Source organism: Bufo gargarizans, unplaced genomic scaffold, assembly GCF_014858855.1.
Source record: "Bufo gargarizans isolate SCDJY-AF-19 unplaced genomic scaffold, ASM1485885v1 original_scaffold_1771_pilon, whole genome shotgun sequence".
Taxonomy (NCBI): Eukaryota; Metazoa; Chordata; class Amphibia; order Anura; family Bufonidae; genus Bufo; species Bufo gargarizans.
In genome coordinates this window covers 56,348-81,188 of record NW_025334507.1, presented here as the reverse complement: position 1 = coordinate 81,188, position 24,841 = coordinate 56,348, and the positions used below count along the sequence as shown (strand labels likewise).

The 24,841-nt window shown below is 51.2% G+C and overlaps 1 protein-coding gene across 1 annotated transcript in view; it reads left to right on the top strand.

Moving 5' to 3' along the window:
* The window catches only part of LOC122923596 (protein mono-ADP-ribosyltransferase PARP14-like), a 39,015-nt gene extending 14,730 nt beyond the window's left edge, over positions 1 to 24,285 (top strand). Inside the window, exons 4-17 of the mRNA XM_044274456.1 lie at positions 4,897 to 5,106; positions 7,269 to 7,505; positions 8,813 to 11,067; positions 12,083 to 12,313; positions 13,130 to 13,351; positions 14,040 to 14,148; positions 14,659 to 14,808; positions 15,510 to 15,572; positions 16,713 to 16,892; positions 17,073 to 17,282; positions 19,343 to 19,948; positions 21,321 to 21,457; positions 22,609 to 22,786; positions 23,350 to 24,285. Of these exons, the coding sequence (XP_044130391.1) occupies positions 4,897 to 5,106; positions 7,269 to 7,505; positions 8,813 to 11,067; positions 12,083 to 12,313; positions 13,130 to 13,351; positions 14,040 to 14,148; positions 14,659 to 14,808; positions 15,510 to 15,572; positions 16,713 to 16,892; positions 17,073 to 17,282; positions 19,343 to 19,948; positions 21,321 to 21,457; positions 22,609 to 22,786; positions 23,350 to 23,639 (5,078 nt within the window). The 3' untranslated portion in view covers positions 23,640 to 24,285. The remainder of the gene's footprint in view (positions 1 to 4,896; positions 5,107 to 7,268; positions 7,506 to 8,812; positions 11,068 to 12,082; positions 12,314 to 13,129; positions 13,352 to 14,039; positions 14,149 to 14,658; positions 14,809 to 15,509; positions 15,573 to 16,712; positions 16,893 to 17,072; positions 17,283 to 19,342; positions 19,949 to 21,320; positions 21,458 to 22,608; positions 22,787 to 23,349) is intronic.
* Positions 24,286 to 24,841: the final 556 nt, after the last annotated feature.

Genomic DNA, 24,841 nt, shown 5'->3' with positions numbered 1-24,841 from the left:
TATGTCCATATATGGAGTCAGTGCTTCTGGGAGTCCCTGCTCTGACTCCATATATGGCTAAGGAGTCCCTGCTATGTCCATATATGGAGTCAGTGCTTCTGGGAGTCCCTGCTCTGACTCCATATATGGCTTAGGAGTCCCTGCTATGTCCATATATGGAGTCAGTGCTTCTGGGAGTCTCTTCTCTGACTCCATATATGGCTTAGGAGTCCCTGCTCGGTGTCCATATATGGAGCCAGTGCTTCTGGGAGTCCCAGCAATGACTCCATATATGGCTAAGGAGTCCCTGCTCGGTGTCCATATATGGAGCCGGTGCTTCTGGGAGTCCCTGCTCTGACTCCAAATATGGCTAAGGAGTCCCTGCTGTATGTCCATATATGGAATCGGTGCTTCTGGGAGTCTCTGCTCTGACTCCATATATGGCTTAGGAGTCCCTGCCATATATGGAGTCAGTGCTTCTGGGAGTCTCTGCTCTGACTCCATATATGGCTTAGGAGTCCCTGCTCGGTGTCCATATATGGAGTCAGTGCTTCTGGGAGTCCCTGCTCTGACTCCATATATGGCCTAGGAGTCCCTGCTGTGTCCATATATGGAGTCAGTGCTTCTGGGAGTCCCTGCTCTGACTCCATATATGGCTAAGGAGTCCCTGCTGTGTCAAGATATGGAGTCAGTGCTTCTGGGAGTCCCTGCTCTGACTCCATATATGGCTAAGGAGTCCCTGCTGTGTCCATATATGGAGTCAGTGCTTCTGGGAGTCCCTGCTCTGACTCCATATATGGCTAAGGAGTCCCTGCTGTATGTCCATATATGGAGTCAGTGCTTCTGGGAGTCCCTGCTCTGACTCCATATATGGCTAAGGAGTCCCTGCTGTATGTCCATATATGGAGTCAGTGCTTCTGGGAGTCTCTTCTCTGACTCCATATATGGCTAAGGAGTCCCTGCTGTGTGTCCATATATGGAGTCAGTGCTTCTGGGAGTCCCTGCTCAACTCCTTATATGGCTAAGGAGTCCCTGCTGTGTCCATATATGGAGTCAGTGCTTCTGGGAGTCTCTGCTCTGACTCCATATATGGCTAAGGAGTCCCTGCTGTGTCCATATATGGAGTCAGTGCTTCTGGGAGTCCCTGCTCAACTCCTTATATGGCTAAGGAGTCCCTGCTGTATGTCCATATATGGAGTCAGTGCTTCTGGGAGTCCCTGCTCTGACTCCATATATGGCTAAGGAGTCCCTGCTGTGTCCATATATGGAGTCAGTGCTTCTGGGAGTCCCTGCTCTGACTCCATATATGGCTAAGGAGTCCCTGCTGTATGTCCATATATGGAGTCAGTGCTTCTGGGAGTCCCTGCTCTGACTCCATATATGGCTAAGGAGTCCCTGCTGTGTCCATATATGGAGTCAGTGCTTCTGGGAGTCCCTGCTCTGACTCCATATATGGCTAAGGAGTCCCTGCTGTATGTCCATATATGGAGTCAGTGCTTCTGGGAGTCTCTGCTCTGACTCCATATATGGCTAAGGAGTCCCTGCTGTATGTCCATATATGGAGTCAGTGCTTCTGGGAGTCCCTGCTCTGACTCCATATATGGCTAAGGAGTCCCTGCTGTGTCCATATATGGAGTCAGTGCTTCTGGGAGTCCCTGCTCTGACTCCATATATGGCTAAGGAGTCCCTGCTGTATGTCCATATATGGAGTCAGTGCTTCTGGGAGTCCCTGCTCTGACTCCATATATGGCTAAGGAGTCCCTGCTGTATGTCCATATATGGAGTCAGTGCTTCTGGGAGTCCCTGCTCTGACTCCATATATGGCTAAGGAGTCCCTGCTGTATGTCCATATATGGAGTCAGTGATTCTGGGAGTCTCTGCTCTGACTCCATATATGGCTAAGGAGTCCCTGCTGTGTCCATATATGGAGTCAGTGCTTCTGGGAGTCCCTGCTCTGACTCCATATATGGCTAAGGAGTCCCTGCTGTATGTCCATATATGGAGTCAGTGCTTCTGGGAGTCCCTGCTCTGACTCCATATATGGCTAAGGAGTCCCTGCTGTGTCCATATATGGAGTCAGTGCTTCTGGGAGTCCCTGCTCTGACTCCATATATGGCTTAGGAGTGCCTGCTGTGTGTCCATATATGGAGTCAGTGCTTCTGGGAGTCCCTGCTCTGACTCCATATATGGCTAAGGAGTCCCTGCTGTGTGTCCATATATGGAGTCAGTGCTTCTGGGAGTCCCTGCTGTGTCCATATATGGCTAAGGAGTCCCTGCTGTATGTCCATATATGGAGTCAGTGCTTCTGGGAGTCCCTGCCCTGACTCCATATATGGCTAAGGAGTCCCTGCTGTGTCCATATATGGAGTCAGTGCTTCTGGGAGTCCCTGCTCTGACTCCATATATGGCTAAGGAGTCCCTGCTGTGTGTCCATGTATGGAGTCAGTGCTTCTGGGAGTCCCTGCTGTGTCCATATATGGCTAAGGAGTCCCTGCTGTGTCCATATATGGAGTCAGTGCTTCTGGGAGTCCCTGATCTGACTCCATATATGGCTAAGGAGTCCCTGCTGTGTGTCCATGTATGGAGTCAGTGCTTCTGGGAGTCCCTGCTGTGTCCATATATGGCTAAGGAGTCCCTGCTGTATGTCCATATATGGAGTCAGTGCTTCTGGGAGTCTCTGCTCTGACTCCATATATGGCTAAGGAGTCCCTGCTGTGTCCATATATGGAGTCAGTGCTTCTGGGAGTCCCTGCTCTGACTCCATATATGGCTAAGGAGTCCCTGCTGTGTGTCCATATATGGAGTCAGTGCTTCTGGGAGTCCCTGCTGTGTCCATATATGGCTAAGGAGTCCCTGCTGTGTGTCCATGTATGGAGTCAGTGCTTCTGGGAGTCCCTGCTGTGTCCATATATGGCTAAGGAGTCCCTGCTGTGTGTCCATATATGGAGTCAGTGCTTCTGGGAGTCCCTGCTCTGACTCCATATATGGCTTAGGAGTCCCTGCTGTGTGTCCATATATGGAGTCAGTGCTTCTGGGAGTCCCTGCTCTGACTCCATATATGGCTAAGGAGTCCCTGCTGTGTGTCCATGTATGGAGTCAGTGCTTCTGGGAGTCCCTGCTCTGACTCCATATATGGCTAAGGAGTCCCTGCTGTATGTCCATATATGGAGTCAGTGCTTCTGGGAGTCCCTGCTGTGTCCATATATGGCTAAGGAGTCCCTGCTGTATGTCCATATATGGAGTCAGTGCTTCTGGGAGTCCCTGCTGTGTCCATATATGGCTAAGGAGTCCCTGCTGTATGTCCATATATGGAGTCAGTGCTTCTGGGAGTCTCTGCTCTGACTCCATATATGGCTAAGGAGTCCCTGCTGTGTCCATATATGGAGTCAGTGCTTCTGGGAGTCCCTGCTCTGACTCCATATATGGCTAAGGAGTCCCTGCTGTGTGTCCATGTATGGAGTCAGTGCTTCTGGGAGTCCCTGCTGTGTCCATATATGGCTAAGGAGTCCCTGCTGTATGTCCATATATGGAGTCAGTGCTTCTGGGAGTCCCTGCTCTGACTCCATATATGGCTAAGGAGTCCCTGCTGTGTGTCCATATATGGAGTCAGTGCTTCTGGGAGTCTCTTCTCTGACTCCATATATGGCTAAGGAGTCCCTGCTGTGTCCATATATGGAGTCGGTGCTTCTGGGAGTCCCTGCTGTGTCCATATATGGAGTCAGTGCTTCTGGGAGTCTCTTCTCTGACTCCATATATGGCTAAGGAGTCCCTGCTGTGTCCATATATGGAGTCGGTGCTTCTGGGAGTCCCTGCTGTGTCCATATATGGAGTCGGTGCTTCTGGGAGTCCCTGCTCTCCATATATGGCTTAGGAGTCCCTGCTCGGTGTCCATATATGGAGTCAGTGCTTCTGGGAGTCCCTGCTGTGTCCATATATGGAGTCAGTGCTTCTGGGAGTCCCTGCTCTGACTCCATATATGGCTTAGGAGTCCCTGCCATATATGGAGTCAGTGCTTCTGGGAGTCCCTGCTCTGACTCCATATATGGCTTAGGAGTCCCTGCTGTATGTCCATATATGGAGCCGGTGCTTCTGGGAGTCCCTGCTGTATGTCCATATATGGAGCCGGTGCTTCTGGGAGTCCCTGCTCGGTTTCAGTATTGCTTAGGGACACTCTGTGTATTTAAATTTTATTTAGCCTCAATTTTTTCTGCTGGGATTCGAACAACCAGTTCCATTAAAGGCAAAATCCTCAACCAATGAGCTCTAGAGCTCAACGTTAATAGGTAATAGATATATTCTGGCTAAAAACCTCAGTAGGAGTTTCCCATATATAGCGGAATTACGGTACAAAATACATTTGTAATTACAAAAAAAAATATGAACTGATACTTCTGCAGTATATGAATGCATGAGAAATTACTACTGAGGTTTTTATACAATACGGTATATCTGTTGCTTATTAACATAAAAAAGAAAGCTGTGCCTGATGGAGCAGTGGGGCCCGTGCCTGATGGAGCAGTGGGGCCCGTGCCCGATGGAGCAGTGGGGCCCGGGCCCGATGGAGCAGTGGGGCCCGGGCCCGATGGAGCAGTGGGGCCCGGGCCCGATGGAGCAGTGGGGCCCGGGCCCGATGGAGCAGTGGGGCCCGGGCCCGATGGAGCAGTGGGGCCCGGGCCCGATGGAGCAGTGGGGCCCGGGCCCGATGGAGCAGTGGGGCCCGGGCCTGATGGAGCAGTGGGGCTTAATCTGGAGTATGATGAATATAATTTTCATGTTTCTGCCACCACTTTCCACCTTCCCACCAATAATGATGTTTAGTGGTAGGGTGTGTGCCCCCCTGCAGGACCTGAGCTCATGTGAGAGGTACATTATATATGAAGTGCGGTCACCTATGGATGTTATGTGTTTTTCTAACAGCTGCAGACGTCTCACAGCATGAAGCGGGAGGTCAGGCCCAGCAGCTCCTCTCCAATGTGGTTCTGATTGAGAACGTCCAGGACTCCTGCTCCGCTGAGATGCTGACTCTGCTTATAGAGAACAGTAGAGACCGGAATGATGACACCAAATTTTACTTGGAGACAATACCTGAAATCCATTCAGCCGCCATCACCTTCACCAGCGACATTGGTAATGTTCAGACTGTATCTGGTAGACCTCGCACCTCCTCGTATATAATACATAGTGGGTCCAGGTCATTGGGAGCCCTGAGCTCATATAGTGTGTGTAGTAAATCCATTGGGTCATCGGCCATATCATGTGGAGTCTACACAGCTCCTCACTGGAGATGACTCTAAGACCTCCAGATCTGGTTATTGTAATCCAGTCCAGGCTATTGACAGGTCCCCATTATTCATCAAGTCATCGTGGTCTTCAAGAAGCATCAAGATGAGAATTGATTAGCAGAAAATGAGGACAGGAAGACGTAGGATGATGCACGGTCCGCCAAAATTGTCTGGATCTCTTATAAATATTTGTTTATTATAGTCAATAAGATTGATGAAAGACACAGGTTCAACCTACATCCCTACCATCGGTGACAAAAAACCCTGTGAGGTGGTCACCAATTACCCCATATTAAAGGAAAATTGCCTTCCTGAATCTGGCAATCAGAATAAATCTCTGGATCAATGTCCTATCTCCATAAATCCTGTGCCCATAATGTGATATTGTTATAATCCAGACATCCTGTCCGCTCTAGAACTTCTCTGGCAGAGCCCTCCATAGTCTCACCGCTCTTACAGTATAGAGTCCATAGTCTCACTGCTCTTACAGTATAGAGTCCATAGTCTCACTGCTCTTACAGTATAGAGTCCATAGTCTCACTGCTCTTACAGTATAGAGTCCATAGTCTCACTGCTCTTACAGTATAGAGTCCATAGTATCACTGCTCTTACAGTATAGAGTCCATAGTCTCACTGCTCTTACAGTAAAGAGTCCATAGTCTCACTGCTCTTACAGTATAGAGTCCATAGTCTCACTGCTCTTACAGTATAGAGTCCATAGTCTCACTGCTCTTACAGTATAGAGTCCATAGTCTCACTGCTCTTACAGTATAGAGTCCATAGTATCACTGCTCTTACAGTATAGAGTCCATAGTCTCACTGCTCTTACAGTAAAGAGTCCATAGTCTCACTGCTCTTACAGTATAGAGTCCATAGTCTCACTGCTCTTACAGTATAGAGTCCATAGTCTCACTGCTCTTACAGTATAGAGTCCATAGTCTCACTGCTCTTACAGTACAGAGTCCATAGTCTCACTGCTCTTACAATAAAGAGTCCATAGTCTCACTGCTCTTACAGTATAGAGTCCATAGTCTCACTGCTCTTACAGTATAGAGTCCATAGTCTCACTGCTCTTACAGTATAGAGTCCATAGTCTCACTGCTCTTACAGTATAGAGTTCATAGTCTCACCGCTCTTACAGTATAGAGTCCATAGTCTCGCTGCTCTTACAGTATAGAGTCCATAGTCTCACTGCTCTTACAGTACAGTCCATAGTCTCACTGCTCTTACAGTAAAGAGTCCATAGTGTCACTGCTCTTACAGTATAGAGTCCATAGTCTCACTGCTGTTACAGTAAAGAGTCCATAGTCTCACTGCTCTTACAGTAGAGAGTCCATAGTCTCACTGCTCTTACAGTACAGAGTCCCTGTCCATCATTATCCCTGAGTCTTTATTACTGTCTGTTTTGCTTCCTCCTCCAGTCCATGGCCTCCATTTTATCCACACAAGCTTCCTTGGGCTCCAGGCCTCCACACTCCTGTACTATGATATCATTCTCCTCTGGAAGGCGCTGCCTCCTGCAGATATTGATGGAATAAGTATTGGATCTCATTGTCTCCTCTTGTGTTGGGGAAGATGAGGAGATGCCTCCATAGACGATGTCCTAGAGTCATGCAAGGAGGTTCTGATGTCCAACAGCCGGTGCCATTCCATCATTGGTCAGATTTAAGGGTGGCCCCATAAATCTGCTCTAATCATCATCCCCTCAAAAGAAAAAAAAATGACTCCTCTTTTCCAGACTGGGGTCCTTTGGTCTTCATGGAAGTCTTAAATATATTTAATGTATTATCAACTTCCAAAAGTTTTTTTAACTACTCACCCCACCACCTGTTTTGTCACATTAGTTGTCCACTTTATTTCTCATTTACTGGTATCCATGTGTTATCTTAGGATGTGGCCCCACACATTTTATTGCGCTGCACACAGTTGACGCCAGGGGCCCAGGGTCATCTCATTTTCCAGAATTGGTAATTACCGAGCCACAATCTGTTGTTTCTGTTCCATCAGACGTCTTGAGTTTTATCCAAAAATTCTGCGCAAACCACAAAGTAATTCAGAAAAACCTGAGAGCGAAGCCTCTAGAGGAGACGAGAAGCATCAGGGCTGAAGGGTTACCCCCAAGAACAGAAGAAGACCTGATCATCCTCTACTTCGAGAACCCAAAGATTGGGGGAGGTCAGGTAGAAGAGGCAGTGATGATCCCTGAGGAGGAGGCGGCGCTGGTCACCTTCTATGATGCACACGGTAAGTGACCCCTCCGAGCAGCTGATACACATGTGGTGTGCAGGACCCCACCATCTGTTGTATAAGAGAAATCTTCTCACCTGCCAGATGGGATTTCCAGGGTCACCTCTCTGCAGTCATACTCTGTCACATGCAGTTTAGTGGAGTTCAGGATGTACAGGAGAACTTCTGGTGCACAAGGTCCACAATACGATGTCATACTCCAAGTGCACACCATCACCTGCTGCCCACCCCATGAGTCCACCCCCAAACATCCCATCTATCACCCTATTCATATTCCCCCATTGTTTCCCTAGTCTCCGTTAGGTCTCCCGTTGGTTCCAGCAGATCAGATTTTCCTTTGCACTGATTATTATGTTCATCCCATGAGGATGTCACATAGATGTAGGTCAGAGGATACGCGTAACCTTGAGGAAGAGGAGGCCACCTCAGTACTTGTACTTCACCTCACTAATGAAGCCTGACAACTTCAGAGCTGCCTTGCTTGTAGGGAGGTGAAGGGTTTAGTGCAGAACTTTCTTTACTCACCTCACAGCAGAACTACACTTCTTATTTATCAATGGTGTTACTTGGAAGAGGAAACGAAAAGCCATTGATCGCCCCAACAGCAGCCACTGGTTGCAAAAACAGAGTACCTTGTCTCAGTCCACTCAGAGTCAATCATAGTCCTCCTCTCTGCACACACTGCGGCCTCCTCCTCTTCCTCTCTGCACACACTGCGGCCTCCTCCTCTTCCTCTCTGCACACACTGCGGCCTCCTCCTCTTCCTCTCTGCACACACTGCGGCCTCCTCCTCTTCCTCTCTGCACACACTGCGGCCTCCTCCTCTTCCTCTCTGCACACACTGCGGCCTCCTCCTCTTCCTCTCTGCACACACTGCGGCCTCCTCCTCTTCCTCTCTGCACACACTGCGGCCTCCTCCTCTTCCTCTCTGCACACACTGCGGCCTCCTCCTCTTCCTCTCTGCACACACTGCGGCCTCCTCCTCCTCTCTGCACACACTGCGGCCTCCTCTCTGGTAGATCCAGCTATAACAGATCTGAGCTCTAGAATCCCCAGTAGCTCACATTCTCCCTCCAGCTAAACCTCGTCTACAGAATCCTCCGACTCTCATCAGAGGCTTAAAGATACTAAGGACTCCGAGCTAGACGGCGCACTACTGGCCCCAGCATGTACCTGAAGAAATAAGAATCCAATTTTGGTCAGCCATAACATCTCATGTTTGTGATAAAACCCAGACAGGTCTATGGAAGAGCCTCCTGTCCGTCTCATCTACCTAATACAATTGCCATGTCTTTCTGTTACAGTTGTGAAGGTCATAGTGGAAACTGAACACATCCTTGGTAAGAAGGCCATCTCGGTGTATCGATACTACCCCACCTTGGGTACAATCCTATATGGGAGGAAAACACCTCAAGTAACAAAACCACTGCCGATCCAGATCCAGATCAGTCCTTACTTATTGGAGTTTATATGGAAAGACACAAGACTGAAGCAAAGCATAGAGGAGGACTTGTCCAATAAAATGTGTGAGATCATATGGCCAGATCTAAAATGCTCAGACCCTGTCATCACTTTGTGTTTTCCCAACTCTCTGTCATCACATCTCAGGACTATGGCGAAGGTTGGCCACACGTGGACTGAGAAGGTCTCTGCAGCGTACTCAGTTGTTATCTCAAGGTATAAAGTCATAGAATGTAAAATGCATCCTTCAGCGTGGGAGGACATCAAGGTACAGATCTCCACTGCTGCTTATGATGGAGTATTGGTCAAACCCACCGCTGACGCTGAGAAGGTCTTCCTGGCAGGTGCGATTAGGGATGTTAATAAGATTGAGCAGACGTTCAAGAAACTGGTGGAAGAAAACAGCAGAAAAGCCGAGAGAAGAAGTAAACAAACGACAAAGACAGAACCGATGTCTGCTGCTCTCTATCATGTGATATGTAGCAGCGGTCTGGAGAAGAAGATACTGGCAGAGGCCCCAGAGATGAAGATGGAGTATGACCCGTCCACACACAACGTCCGGCTCACCGGGCTGCGGGATGAAGTTCTTGAAGCCAAGTGTGAAATACTCAGTGTTGTACAGCATCTGAAATCCAAATCCATCCAGCTGAACCCGCACGTCCTCCAGTACTTGAAGTTCGCTGACAACGATGAGATCTCTTGTCTCCTCTTTATACGTCACAACATCAATGCTGTGATCGAGATGGAAGAAAACTCAATCAAACTGACCGGTCACACAAAGAAAGACTTGACCGACGCAGAAGAGCAAATTGGCCAAGAATTAATTTGTCAGCGAATTCTAATTGAGGACAAAAATGTTCTACAAAGTCCAGAATGGAAAAGTCTCCGATCCCATCTTCTCCAGTCCCAGTGTTCTGAGATGTGCACGGTCATGATCGAGGAGTTCCCTCCCGGAGCAGAGAACGATGTGGTGGTCGCAGGATTGGCCTCCAGTGTACACAAGAGCTACAAAGAAATCCATGAATTTGTGGAGAAAAACACTCCAGTGCAGAAGAACATCCCGGTCAAGTCAGTTGCAGTCATGCAGTTCATTATGGAGGAGAGACACCTTATGGAAGTTCTGAAACAGATTCATGTGAAGGTTGTAACGAAGCATAGACACATTCACTTGGCGGGGGCCAAGAGTTACGTGGAGGAAGCGGCTTCCCATGTGCAGACGACCCTGTCCTCCATATTTCATGACACCTTACACATTGATAAACCAGGAGCCAAGAAACATTATTTGACCAATGAGAAGATGTACGTGCCACTGGTGAGGAGTAATTACAAATGTATCATCCATTTACAGAAAGACGAGGAGGACGATGAGATACCTAATGAAACAACTGGGGCTGCACCTCAATACCAAGTACAACTGCCCCGTGGGGTGACCATCTCCGTGTACAGAGGAGACCTGTGCTCGCACCACGCCGATGTCATTGTTAATGCAGCCAATGAAGACCTGAAGCACAGTGGGGGTCTGGCGCTGGCGTTACTGAACGCAGCAGGACGCCAACTCCAAGATGAAAGTGATCGTATAGTCCGTAAGCAGGGTCGCTTGGTCCCGGGAGAATCCGTGATAACCGCTGCAGGGAACCTGCCCTGTAAGCAGGTCATACATACTGTGGGGCCACGATGGAATCCCAGTTCATCACAACGATGTAAGAATCTTCTTCGGACAGCGATCACCAGCAGTTTAGAACTGGCTGCCAAGTACAGTCACAGGTCCATAGCCATTCCGGCTGTCAGCTCTGGTATCTTCGGATTTCCTATACCTGTAAGTGCACAAAATATTGTAGAGGCCATCAAAGACTATATGGAAGGTAAAGGCAGATCTAGCTCAGTGACTAATATCAATCTGGTGGACACCAAAGATGAAACCATCGCCGCCTTCACCAAGTCTCTCAAGGAACATTTCGGAGCCCAGAACTCGCCAAGAAACTTAGCGATGGAGGTGATGGCACCATCCAGCAGAGAGCAAGGAGCAGCTGCAAGCCAATCGATAGGCAACGTAACCCTGGTCGTCCAAGTCAAGGAAGGACTCTTTCAAGATGCCACAGTAAGTTACTTTCTTTAACCCTTTAAGTTAAGCGGCCATTGGAGCGTGGGGACCAGATTGTAGAATGGCTGACATTTCCACATCTGTAAGTGGACTTCTGTATGTAAGTGGACGCACAGAGGTCTACATGACAGTGTGTCGTCAGGTCACCACCCCACACATTGTCTGCTAGACAGGAAGAGAGCATTGATGTGGACACCGGGGCCACAGTCACCTGTTAGGTGCTACACTCTGCATGTTAGGACAACACGTGTCCCTATGACGAGAGCGGGACACAGCAGACGCTGACACATTGCAGCAGAGCACCTGCAGGCATCAATTCCCAGCATGGCCACACATATTGTGTAACGTAGCCGCTGCGCCATTTTCTCTGTACATTCATTGCCCAAATCTGAGTTCAGGGGTAGTGATGAGCGAACTTCTGTTTTAAGTTCGGCGTCTAAAGTTCGGCTTCCGGTTAGCGGAGAATCCCGATATGGTTCCCGATATGGATTCCGACTTCCGTTGTGGTCCGTGGTAGCGGAATCAATAATGGACGATTATTGATTCCGCTACCACGGACCACAACGGAAGTCGGAATCCATATCGGGAACCATATCGGGATTCTCCGCTAACCGGAAGCCGAACTTTAGACGCCAAACTTAAAACAGAAGTTCGCTCATCACTATTCAGGGGCGATCCGCTTTTTACACTCCTCCTTTTCTGTTACAACGACCGCCAAACAAGCTAATCACAGGTTTTCCTGCAGCGGGGACCCATCAGCACCAATCTGAGGAGGAACCTGGTGCACTTTGCCATCCTCGCCCCCTGGAGAAGTACTCGGCACCTGCTGAAACCTATTGGCCACTGTGCAGACAGGTCCTCCAGAAAGTAGTAACTGCTCCACCTGCAGATTATTGAGGGGACTGGGGGCCCCTAACTCAGAACGCTACACTATAGGAACGTGCTATAAAATATCAGAAGATGATGATGTATGAGCAGAGAAGTGTAGATGATGGTGTCTCTGTGTCATCAGACAGGTGTCATTGTGAACAGTGTGGGGAAGGACCTCCGGCTGGACAGCGGTGCAGCATCCAAAGCGCTTTATGAGAAGGCAGGACACCAGCTACAAGTGTCCCTACAGAATGAGGCATCCAGAGCGGCTAATGCCCACGTCTTTGTCACTCGGGGCTACAATTTGTCCTGTGACATTGTCATCCATGTGGTCGTTCCTTTCTGGGATGGAGGAAAAGGCTTCTCCGAACAGGTAAGTGCTCCGCACGGAAGTGGCCATTCTCACTCGTGTGTACAGTCATGGCGTCTTCTATAAGGTGGCGTCAGTATATAGAGGTCAGCGCTCCTCTGATATTCCGACGTCACAGAGCCCACCATGCTTAGTGGATGTCCACACGGGAAGAGTATCTGCTGGAATCCCACATGAACCAAATGTTGCAGAATTCATGGCAGAAATGTCGCCGATTTGCCGCAGATTTCCTGTAAAGGTTGAGATTTACAAGGAAAATCCACAACTCCTAAAATCCGCACCGCAGGTCAAGTTATGTGCGGATCCAGTGTGGAAATCTTTGTAAGTCTCATCCACTTTGCTGCTCTTTTATCCTTCTGTGGTTTTCACGCAGTTCTACCGCAGAAGGTCCGCAGGGTATCTGTCCCATGAGGCGGATACGCCACTGAGGTTCCATCCGGACCCTGCAGGCCGTGACCTCCAGTTATTCATCTGCAGCTTGGCAAATTTTGTTGTGGATTTTTATAGCAGATTTTTGCAGCATAAAGGGTGAAATAGGCGGCAAATCTGCAGCCATCCCCAATGTACCTGGAAGGCAGGAAGAGGGCAGCCATGTGACCGGTGGTCTGGTACCTCATGGTGGTCTCCAGGGTTCAGCCGCAGCTTTTCACACCACAGCAGATATATGGGAGTCGGGCATCGCAGGTTTCACGTTCTCATCACGTATAGCGATCTCGCAAAGCGCTCCGAGGTGGTACATTTATGGAAGGTCTCCACATGTTCTCACCTTCTTCCTCCGGGAATCATTATAACATTATTATACACCGTCTCTCGCTTCAGATCTTCAGACAGACAATCCAGACCTGCCTGAACACAGCCGAGGAGAGACGGCTCCGCTCCATAACGTTTCCCGCCATTGGAACTGGAAATCTGGGCTTTCCTAAGCACCTTGTGGCGGCGTTCATGTTTGACGAAGTTTTCAAATTCAGCTCCTCGTCCGGAAATCGCTTCCTTCAAAAAGTGACCTTCATGCTGCATCCAAATGACAAGGAGACGATTAAGGTGGCGGTATAATGGCGATGTCTGCCGAGAGGGCATCAACGTGGGCCGGGAGCTACATGGGGGGGCCCTTTTATCCCGCAGAGGGGGGGGGGCCCTTTTATCCCGCAGAGGGGGGGGGGCCCTTTTATCCCGCAGAGGGGGGGGGGCCCTTTTATCCCGCAGAGGGGGGGGGCCCTTTTATCCCGCAGAGGGGGGGGGGCCCTTTTATCCCGCAGAGGGGGGGGGGCCCTTTTATCCCGCAGAGGGGGGGGGCCCTTTTATCCCGCAGAGGGGGGGGGGCCCTTTTATCCCGCAGAGGGGGGGGGGCCCTTTGTCCCGCAGAGGTTGGGGGCCCTTTTGTCCCGCAGAGAGGGGGGGGGGCCCTTTGTCCCGCAGAGGTTGGGGGCCCTTTTGTCCCGCAGAGAGGGGGGGGCCCCTTTGTCCCGCAGAGAGGGGGGGGCCCCTTTGTCCCGCAGAGAGGGGGGGCCCCTTTGTCCCGCAGAGAGGGGGGGGCCCCTTTGTCCCGCAGAGGGGGGGGGCCCTTTTGTCCCACAGAGGGGGGACGCGTCTCCCGCTTTCTCATCGGTGGCAGTCAGCCTCCTATTGGCACTTGCCCACCCTCGGGCTATATGTTCTACATATTTTACATGTTATAATCGCCTCACCCGTAATAAAGCAGGACTCACCATTATTATATTATTATATTTAGGAATTTTACAAAGAACAAAATGCAAGAAAGACGAATCCTGCGCTGAGCAATCGGGTGTCCACACCAGCCTCCGAAGCCGAGCTGCCGCCCCCGCCGCGCTCAGACACGGGTAAGAGACTCCACGATACCTGGTTATATTAGTCCGGCTCATTATAAAGCCAAGGGCATCCGTACCATAGAGGCAGGCTCTTCCCCACTATAATGGGTGGTAAGAATCTCCACGGGGAGGGGGTCTTCATGCTTAGGAAATGGAAGATGATGTGCCCGGAGATCGGATGGAAGCTCAGGGCCCCTGTGGTGACAGATCCTAGCTACAGGGACTGGGAGCATAGTCTGTGGGGTCATGGCCGGGGGCAGCTCTGTCCATCCTCCTATTCATTACTGGTGGATGGGAATAAGCCTTACGTTTCGTGTCTTTCTTTAATCACCCACCATACGACATATGTGTGAGGCCGTTGACTGCTGCTCCGTATCAGTCCCTGTGAGGAAGGTGGCTTCACAGTAATGGCCTCCCGTGGTTTTGGCTTCCATACATTTGTCATTTCCCAGTGACCGTCCTGCTGGTCGTCATTAGGTCTTCCGTCCCCTAATCTCATGTTGTGTTCCTCATTCTTTGCAGCTTTCTATGGGGCAGCGAATACCCTGAATCTGGGAGTTTATGAAATGAGGGTCGGATCCATCACCTATCAGGTGAAGACGGGCGACATAACCAAGGAGGACACAGATGTCATTGTCAACTCAACAGATCAACAGTTTAACCTCAGATCAGGTATTTACCCAACTGGCCTGATACGACAGGTACAGGGGGCCCCATGACAAGGAGCAGGGATGGGGCTGGGGGGCCCCATGACAAGGAGCAGGGATGGGGCTGGGGGGCCCCATGACAAGGAGCAGGGACTTGGGGGTCACATGACAAAGAGCAGGGACGGGACTTGGGGGTCACATGACAAAGAGAAGGGACGGGGCTGGGGGGCCCCATGACAGGGAGCAGGGACGGGGCTGGGGGGCCCCATGACAAGGAGCAGGGACGGGGCTGGGGGGCCCCATGACAAGGAGCAGGGACAGGGCTGGGGGGCCCCATGACAAGGAGCAGGGACGGGGCTGGGGGGCCCCATGACAAAGAGCAGGGACGGGGCTGGGGGGCCCCATGACAGGGAGCAGGGACGGGGCTGGGGGGCCCCATGACAAGGAGCAGGGACGGGGCTGGGGGGCCCCATGACAAGGAGCAGGGACGGGACTTGGGGGCCCCATGACAAGGAGCAGGGATGGGGCTGGGGGGCCCCATGACAAGGAGCAGGGATGGGGCTGGGGGGCCCCATGACAAGGAGCAGGGATGGGGCTGGGGGGCCCCATGACAAGGAGCAGGGACGGGGCTGGGGGGCCCCCATGACAAGGAGCAGGGACGGGGCTGGGGGTCACATGTGTTTTCTGCGATCCGCTGTGTTCATCCACAATCCTCCTTTTCGTCAGGGGTCTCTAAATCCATCCTGGAGGCGGCGGGGCCCGGTGTGCAGGCGGAGTGCGCTCAGCTCGGTAAGACACCCCTTCTGGCTGCATTTACATTGTGCTTTAGTCCTGCGCAGGGCTTTCTGTCGGGGTATCGGATGTATACCGCATGGCAGATGGCGCCATTCTGTCCGGAGTAAAAGCTGTAAAGGAACGGAAGGCCGGACAGAGTCCGAAGATGAATCCTCTGAACCCCGTTTCACATACCTGACGGAGGGATAAACCGCAATGTGAATGCATTTTTTCGGGCAGCAGCGGGCTATCCCTGACTGTTACATTGTCTCCACAGACAGAGATTGATTCTGCTACATTGTAACAATACCAAAAACAAAAAAAGCTCAACTCCGCAATGTAACTGCCATGTATTGCCACGTACTCGCATGCCTACGGTATCAAAACAAGTACAAATACCTACAAAGAACTACCAGAGCGCATGGAATCCGGATTATATTTAATTACAAAATTCATAGAAAAATCCCAATAAAACAAGTGCAGGGAAAAGGCGACCTCAATCAGAGGGGGACACAACGGGGCCGATTCTCACTGCGCCGACAGTGAATAAAAAATAAAGTGCAAATACCAATAATATTACAAAGGCAGAATCAATTGCCCATAATGTGCCTCCTCCAGGGCGGCGCCAACCCGACGTATCGGTGAACGTTCGAAGGAGGAGGCACATTATGGGTAATTGATTCTGCCTTTGTAATTTGTAACATTATTGGTATTCAAATAGTTGAAAGAAGAAAAAACGCGGCACTCGCCATCAAGGAAGCTTCAAAAAGGAAGTTGATGGCGAGTGCCGCGTTTTTTCTTCTTTCAACTATTTGAATATATGTCTACTTGGCAGAGCCCCGCCGAACCGAGGCATGTTTATGGTGCAGGTGTGGATCCTGTGGGACATTAGCCACATTAGGCAGTGCCGACTGCGTTTTTCTTTATATGGACATTTTATTATTGGTATTTGCACTTTATTTTTGATTAACTGTCGGCGCAGTGTGAATCGGCCCCATTGTGCCCCCTCTGGTTGTGGTCGCCTTTTCCCTGCACTTGTTTTATTGTGATTTTGTAATGAAATATAATCCTGATTCCATGCGCTCCGGTAGTTCTTTGTAGGTATTCACATTGTAACGACTTTGCAGCTCATGTCAGCAATGATTGTCTCCGCAGCATCCCTAAACAAGAAGAGCAGCCATATTACCACTCAGAGCGGAAATCTCCTCTGCAAGCAGATCCTTCACGTCGTGGGCAGGAATTCAGCAGAAGGAATCGGAGACTTTGTGGCAGAGTCCCTCCAGGAGTGCGGGAACCTCCAGGCCTCGTCCGTCGCCTTCCCGGCCATAGGCACAGGTCTGCCTCCCTCCATATCTGCTCGTGCCGTGCTCTGTAGTGTGAACCGTGCCCAGTAATCACTGGCGATATCGCACTATAAGCCACCTGCGCCATTTTCAGGATTGTGCTGCTGAATTATTCTCCACCCGCTCTTGATGCCTCCACCATTAATTCCGCTAATATTATTTCCTGCCACAGGTTTGGGCAAAGTGTCCTCGGCCGTGGTGGCGGACATCATACTAGAAGCTGTAACGGAATTCGCCAAGTCCAAGGCGGCGCCGTGTCTGCAGATGGTGAAAGTGGTCGTCTTCCAGCAGCAAATGTTAGATGACTTCTACAACAGTATGAAGAAGAAGGAAGGCTCCGACCTGCCCAAGAGCACCTCACTGCTCTCCAGAATAACCAACTGTGAGTCCTGCTTGCTGTCAGTGAATGGGAGCATCATATAACAATGGCGTATCTCTGAGAACCATAACTCACCCTGCAGCCTGACAACATGGCCGCTGATGAACAGTCATGGGGGCACCAGTCCGTCCAGCCCTCTTAGAACAGAGGATGAGGAAGCTGATGTCCACAAGAGCGTATACCATCGGTCAGCTGCCTCCGCCGCTCCAGCTGTTGTGAAACTACAACTCCCAGCATGCTCCATTCACATCTGTAGGAGTTGGAGAGTAGCTGCTGTTGCAGTTGTACCTGCTGGAAGGTGTAGCTTCACAACAGCTGGAGTGCTCAAGGTGCTGACCCCAGTATATGTCATAAACCGTAACAAACTGGTGACGCTAACAAAATGGCTGCTGCATACTGGGTTGTATGGGAGGAGCTGCTGAAATGACACCTCCTCTCAGACATCATCTGCTCTCCTGCTTCTGGCTCTATCACATCACTGACTTCCTGCTCTGCTGCTATTGGCTGAAGCTGCCCCTCACTGACTTCCTGCTCTGCTGCTATTGGCTGAAGCTGCCCCTCACTGACTTCCTGCTCTGCTGCTATTGGCTGAAGCTGCCCCTCACAGACTTCCTGCTCTGCTGCTATTGGCTGAAGCTGCCCCTCACTGACTTCCTGCTCTTCTGCTATTGGCTGAAGCTGCCCCTCACTGACTTCCTGCTCTGCTGCTATTGGCTGAAGCTGCCCCTCACAGACTTCCTGCTCTGCAGCTATTGGCTGAAGCTGCCCCTCACTGACTTCCTGCTCTGCCTCTATTGGCTGAAGCTGCCCCTCACTGACTTCCTGCTCTGCTGCTATTGGCTGAAGCTGCCCCTCACTGACTTCCTGCTCTGCCTCTATTGGCTGAAGCTGCCCCTCACTGACTCTGCTCTGCTGCTATTGGCTGAAGCTGCCCCTCACTGACTCTGCTCTGCAGCTATTGGCTGAAGCTGCCCCTCACTGACTCTGCTCTGCTGCTATTGGCTGAAGCTGCCCCTCACTGACTTCCTGCTCTGCTGCTATTGGCTGAAGCTGCCCCTCACTGACTTCCTGCTCTGCTGCTATTGGCTGAAGCTGCCCCTCACTGACTTCCTGCTCTGCCTCTATTGGCTGAAGCTGCCCCTCACTGACTTCCTGCTCTGCCTCTATTGGCTGAAGCTGCCCCTCACTGACTTCCTGCTCTGCCTCTATTGGCTGAAGCTGCCCCTCACTGACTTCCTGCTCTGCTGCTATTGGCTGAAGCTGCCCCTCACTGACTTCCTGCTCTGCCGCCTCCTGCATTATTCTGCTCGTGCTGTGGTCATACAGGGAGTGCTCTGCTGTTGCTTTTTATCAGTCTCCTTCAGTATTTATTCAAAAATTCGGGAAGTGAGGCAGAGACCTGAGCGGTGTCAGAGAAGAGGGCGTCTGTGATAACTTTTTCTCTGTACTCTGGTAACTTACAGCCATTCTATTACTGTCTGTGGGGTTAAAGGGGTCCTCTCGCTTCAGCAGATGGCATTTATCATGTAGAGGAAGTTAATACAAACCACTTACTAATGTACAGTGATTCTCCATGTTGCCTCCTTTGCTGGCTGGATTTATTTTTCCATCACAATATACACGGCTCGTTTCCATGGTAACTGCCGCCGATGCCGCACAGATACAAGGTCACTGGGACGGAACCTGCTGCGCATGCGTGTCTATGTGCTCTACCACTGTCCAGGCCACCAGAGAGGTCAGAGAGTTTTCCTATAATGTACAAGCACGACCACCACTGCTGGATTACCGAATGGTCGTAACCATGGAAACGAGCAGTGTATAATGTGTTGGAAATAAGAATCAAGTCAGCAAAGGAGGCAACATGGAGAATAGGAAGTGCCTACAGGATAAATGCCATCTTCTGGAGTCAGAGAACCCCTTTAAGGATCTATAGTGCACACAGCACCTCGGAAAGCTTCCCTCGATGGAAGAATTCCCGGCCTGGTGTGTCTAATGACCGTACTGCTCGTTGCATCTTCTGTAGGTTGATCTCCTCCAGTAACGTTCTCTTTCCTGTGTCACAGCCGTCGTCAATTATTTCACATCAAGACCCGGAGCAGAGAAGAAACAAAAAGTGTTTCACTTACGGGAGAACATAGAGCCGGCGATATTCCACCTGTGCGCGGGGAACAGGAAAGACGTGACAGACGCATCCACCTGGCTGCGGGATCTAATACTGAAGGAACAGTACGAGAACGAGATCACCGATGACTGGATCCTGGAGTTTGATGAGCAGGACCATCACGCCTTGTCCCAGGACCAAAGGAGACTCCAAGTGTTGCTTTCCTTCGAATCTCTTGGTTCCACAGTTAAAATAAGTGGCCTCACAAGAGACGTCCTAGAGATGACCAACAAAATCCAGCTCATGATCAAGAAGGTGCGGGAGAATAAGACCAAGGAGCGGGAGGCCGAGCTCTGCAGTAACCTGGTGGAGTGGAGATATCACAACGGCACCAAGTTTGTTCAGTTTGATCGAATGACAAACCTGGAGCTGGAAAAGGCCAAGAGCACCAACACACAAAGTCTGAAGATCGACGTGTCCGGAGTGACCTACACCGTCCTACTGGAGCGGAACTGCATGCGGGACCCCAGAGGAAAGGAGGCCGAGATTGAGAGAATTCCTAAACACGGTAATCACTGCCCTGTGCCTCCGGGCAGACCTCATTCACACGGCCACATTATAAAGGGGCTCTCGTTAGTGCGGAGATATAAGAAAGCAATGCTTACGGCAGGACAAATGGTTCCACACTACTGAGTGCACAGCCTCCATGTGCTGCTGTCAAGGCCTCACACATATGCATATGTCATGTGCATGGTGCAAAAATCCCACTGAGCGTCGCCCCATCACCATCACACCATTAGACCCTCCCGTGCTGGTTAAAATGGCTGCTGCAGTCACTTTATTATAAACAGCAATAAGATGGTCGACCACTGTGAGAAGACCACCTCAATGAGAGGACCACCTATGTGAGAAGACCACCTCAAAGAAAAACTCTCACTGATCTAGACCAGATGTCTCTGTGATGGGCTCTCCTTGTAGCCTATGTACATTTGTGTCCCATGGTCTTCTCAGAGAGGTTTCTCTGTAACCTCAGACATCACGTTCCCGGCCACGTCTGCCGAACATGAGCACAGGTCATCAGGAGGGGTCTCCGCTCATCAGGGATATAGATTTATCTACTACAGACGCCCAACTAGGGACCACCATAGCTCACGAAAGTTTGAATCTCACTGCTAAAAGACCCTTCCCCTCCCAGCTACCAATGCTCCCAAATGTTGGGACGCACAGTGCGGAGAGCGCCCCCAGGTGTCGGGACGCACAGTGCGGAGAGCGCCCCCCAGGTGTCGGGACGCACAGTGCGGAGAGCGCCCCCCAGGTGTCGGGACGCACAGTGCGGAGAGCGCCCCCCAGGTGTCGGGACGCACAGTGCGGAGAGCGCCCCCCAGGTGTCGGGACGCACAGTGCGGAGAGCGCCCCCCCAGGTGTCGGGACGCACAGTGCGGAGAGCGCCCCCCCAGGTGTCGGGTCGCACAGTGCGGAGAGCGCCCCCCCCGGGGTCGGGACGCACAGTGCGGAGAGCGCCCCCAGGTGTCGGGACGCACAGTGCGGAGAGCGCCCCCCAGGTGTCGGGACGCACAGTGCGGAGAGCGCCCCCCAGGTGTCGGGACGCACAGTGCGGAGAGCGCCCCCCCCAGGTGTCGGGACGCACAGTGCGGAGAGCGCCCCCCCAGGGGTCGGGACGCACAGTGCGGAGAGCGCCCCCCCAGGGGTCGGGACGCACAGTGCGGAGAGCGCCCCCCCAGGGGTCGGGACGCACAGTGCGGAGAGCGCCCCCCCAGGGGTCGGGACGCACAGTGCGGAGAGCGCCCCCCCCAGGGGTCGGGACGCACAGTGCGGAGAGCGCCCCCCCAGGGGTCGGGACGCACAGTGCGGAGAGCGCCCCCCCAGGGGTCGGGACGCACACACCACTGTCAAGTGACTAATGAGCATTTCTTTTCTAGGACAATTCGAGCTTCCTGCCAACTGGACGGCGATGAGTAACAAAGACGTGATGACGGTCCAATTAACGCATGGAAATCAAGAATACAACGACGTTGAGACGCAATTCAAGAAGTCGTGTCAGATGAAAATAGTGAAAGTAATTGCCCCTCCACCAACCTTCTCCTACACTGGGGGGGGGGGGCCACAAACCGGTCCAATGAGCCACAACATGAAGGGCTCGTATGGTGTAGCCATCAGATAAGGGTCCATTCACACGTCCGCAACGTGTTTTACGGATTCGAAAAATGTCGACAGCGGCAATGTGCGCTCCACATTTTGCAGACTGCAAATTGCTGGCACTAATAGAATATGCCTGTTCTATTTTTTTCGGGGAACGGAAGTGCGGGTCAGCAATTCCGTGTCCGGGCAGAAATGAATGGGTCTGCAATTCCATTCCGCAAAATGCAGAACGAAATTGCGGACGTGTGAATGGACCTTAAAGGGCTTCTGTCAGCCCAGTAAACCGTTTTTTGTTTTTTTTTGGTTAATAATAATCCCTACACTGCAAGCTCCCTGTACATATGCTAAATATTCATTTTTGTTCAGTAGAGAGCGCCTCTCAGTGCGCCTGCGCCGATTAAAGACAGGAATTCAAACAGGGCCAGCAGAGAACGATCCCGTTCCCTGGCCCTGTCAATCAAACGGCGGAGGGGGCGTCATTACCATCGGAGGATGCGGCTGCTACCAGCAAGTAGCCGCCCTACTTGCTGGTAGCAAGGTAATTTACATATTATAAAACTTGATTTTTAACAAAATCTACTGAACAAAAATGAATATTTAGCTCATGTACAGGGAGCTCGCAGTGTAGGGATTAATATTAACCAAAAAAAACCAAAACGGTTTAGTGGGCTGACAGAAGCCCTTTAAGTGAGAGCTCGGGGTGTGAACTACAAGAAAGTGAGAAATGTTGTGAGGGGAGGGATGAAGACAGGGGCAGAGCTATAGAGGAAGCCGCTGCCACGGGGCCCGAACTCGGGAGGTTTTGTCAGGGCCCCCTCACTGACACTATATGCACTGACATGACGTACAGTGTGTACATGTAGGAAACGGACAGAGCGGCCGCCGGGCCTGGTCTGAGAGCGCGATCCTGACTAGCTGCAGGACTGGGGGTTGTGGGGCCCGGTCATTTGTGGTGACGCCACAGGATGAAGATCTAGATTAAGGTGGAAAGAAGGGGTAAGGTTTGGGATGAGAGGAGAGTAGAGGGCTGGATGCGGCCGCGCTGACCTCGCGCTCCTGTCTCTGCAGATCGAGAGAATTCAGAACAAGAATCTGTGGAGGAATTACCAGATAAAGAGACAAGCGATCGACACCAAGAACGGGACGACGACGAGCAATGAGAAACAGCTCTTCCATGGGACCGACTCCAATACCATCCAAACCGTCAACCACAATGGATTCAACCGAAGCTACGCGGGGAGGAACGGTGAGACACATGGGATGTATGACAGGGGCCCGGAGAGGGACACATGAGATGTATGACAGGGGCCCGGAGAGGGACACATGAGATGTATGACAGGGGCCCGGAGAGGGATACATGGGATGTATGACAGGGGCCCGGAGAGGGACACATGAGATGTATGACAGGGGCCCGGAGAGGGATACATGGGATGTATGACAGGGGCCCAAAGTGGGATATATCGGATGTATGACAGGGGCCCGGAGAGGGATACATGGGATGTATGACAGGGGCCCGGAGAGGGATACATGGGATGTATGACAGGGGCCCGGAGAGGGATACATGGGATGTATGACAGGGGCCCGGAGAGGGATACATGGGATGTATGACAGGGGCCCGGAGACGGATACATGGGATGTATGACAGGGGCCCAAAGTGGGATATATAGGATGTATGACAGGGCCCCAGAAGAGGGATACATGTGTAAATGGCAGTCAGGGGCCCAGAGAGGGATACATGTGATATGTGTCAGTCAGGGGCCCATGTTGTGTCTAGTCCTAGGTCTTGACCCTCTTATTTCTCATACACAGCGGCTTGTTATGGAAATGGGACGTATTTCGCAGTGGAAGCAAATTACTCAGCACATGACGGCTACTCCAAACCAGATCCAAATGGCCTTAAATACATGTACCTGGCCCGGGTCCTCACCGGCGTGTACTGTGCTGGACAGAAGGGAATTGTGGCTCCTCCAGCCAAGAACCCAGCCAACCCCACCGAACTGTACGACAGCGTCACCGACAACCCGGCCAAGCCTTCCATGTTTGTGATATTCCATGACATCCAGGCGTACCCAGAGTATCTCATCACCTTCACCAGATAATTGTCCTCCCAGATATATGTATTCCTATCTTCCATTAGAGCTGCCACTGTCTTCCAGGGTCCGGCTGTAGTTATGGGTCTTTACCTGAGACGTCAGGGCTCCATGTGACACACGGCACCTTCCTCTGTTCTCCCCTCATATAGGCGATGGACTTTCATCCCAATGTCATTGCTGGGGGTTGTCCTCCTCCTCCTCCTTCTGCCCTTCTATATAGCATGGACATGTTTCTCCATACCTCATGCTCATCTTCCCATACATCAGTTATTTGGATTGCTGGACCTTGTAAACCGTATAACACTGCCCTTCTTTGACCATCATGGCTTCCTCTGGAGCTTTCTCAGGCCACATCCCTCACACTGTGGAAGCACATAGATGCCGTATCTCTCCTCACACTGAGCGGGCATAACTCAATGCTGTCTTCCTGCATAGTAACTGATGTGTATGATCAGCCATGAAAGGGGAATGTCACCTTGACCAGGTGAGAGACTCTTACATGGATCAATGGTTGGGCAGATGGAGGTTCTTCAGAATTAGTTCTTGGGAGGTTTTCAGTCTGAATGGGCCTGTTCCTCTATGTGCACTATATGCAGTACATTATATTGTGCCTTTCTCCTAATCAAACCTTTAATAAACATGATTAAGAGGACGGGCGAGGATCTGTTTTTTGTTTTTTTAGAAGCAGATTTAGCAAATTCTGGTTGCAGTAACGGCACAGAAGCGTGCTGGGTGGAGCGAGTACAGTGCAGCATGAAAATGAACCCCAAAGTCAACCAGATTTTAACCCCTTAAGGACCCATGACGTACCGGTACGTCATGAGTTTAAATTGAGATTGTGGCGCCCCAGGGGTTAATCCGCACAGGATGCCGGCTGAAATCATTCAGCCGGCATCCTGTCACAACGCCTGGGGGGGTCATATGACCCCCCTTATCGGTGATCGCAGCAAACCGCAGGTCAATTCAGACCTGCGGTTTGTTGCGATTTCTGCTGTTTCTGATCGCCGCGGTCCCTGACTATTGGCATGGCTGTGATTGGCCAGAGCACCATGTGACCCCGCCTCTATTTAAGCTGGAGTCACATAGCGCCGCCCGTCACTCTGCTCTGATCAGCGTAGGGAGAGGTTGCGGCTGCGACAGTAGGGCGAGATTAGGCAGATTAACTCCTCCAAAGGACTTCATTCAGAGATCGATCTGCAGCTGTGGGT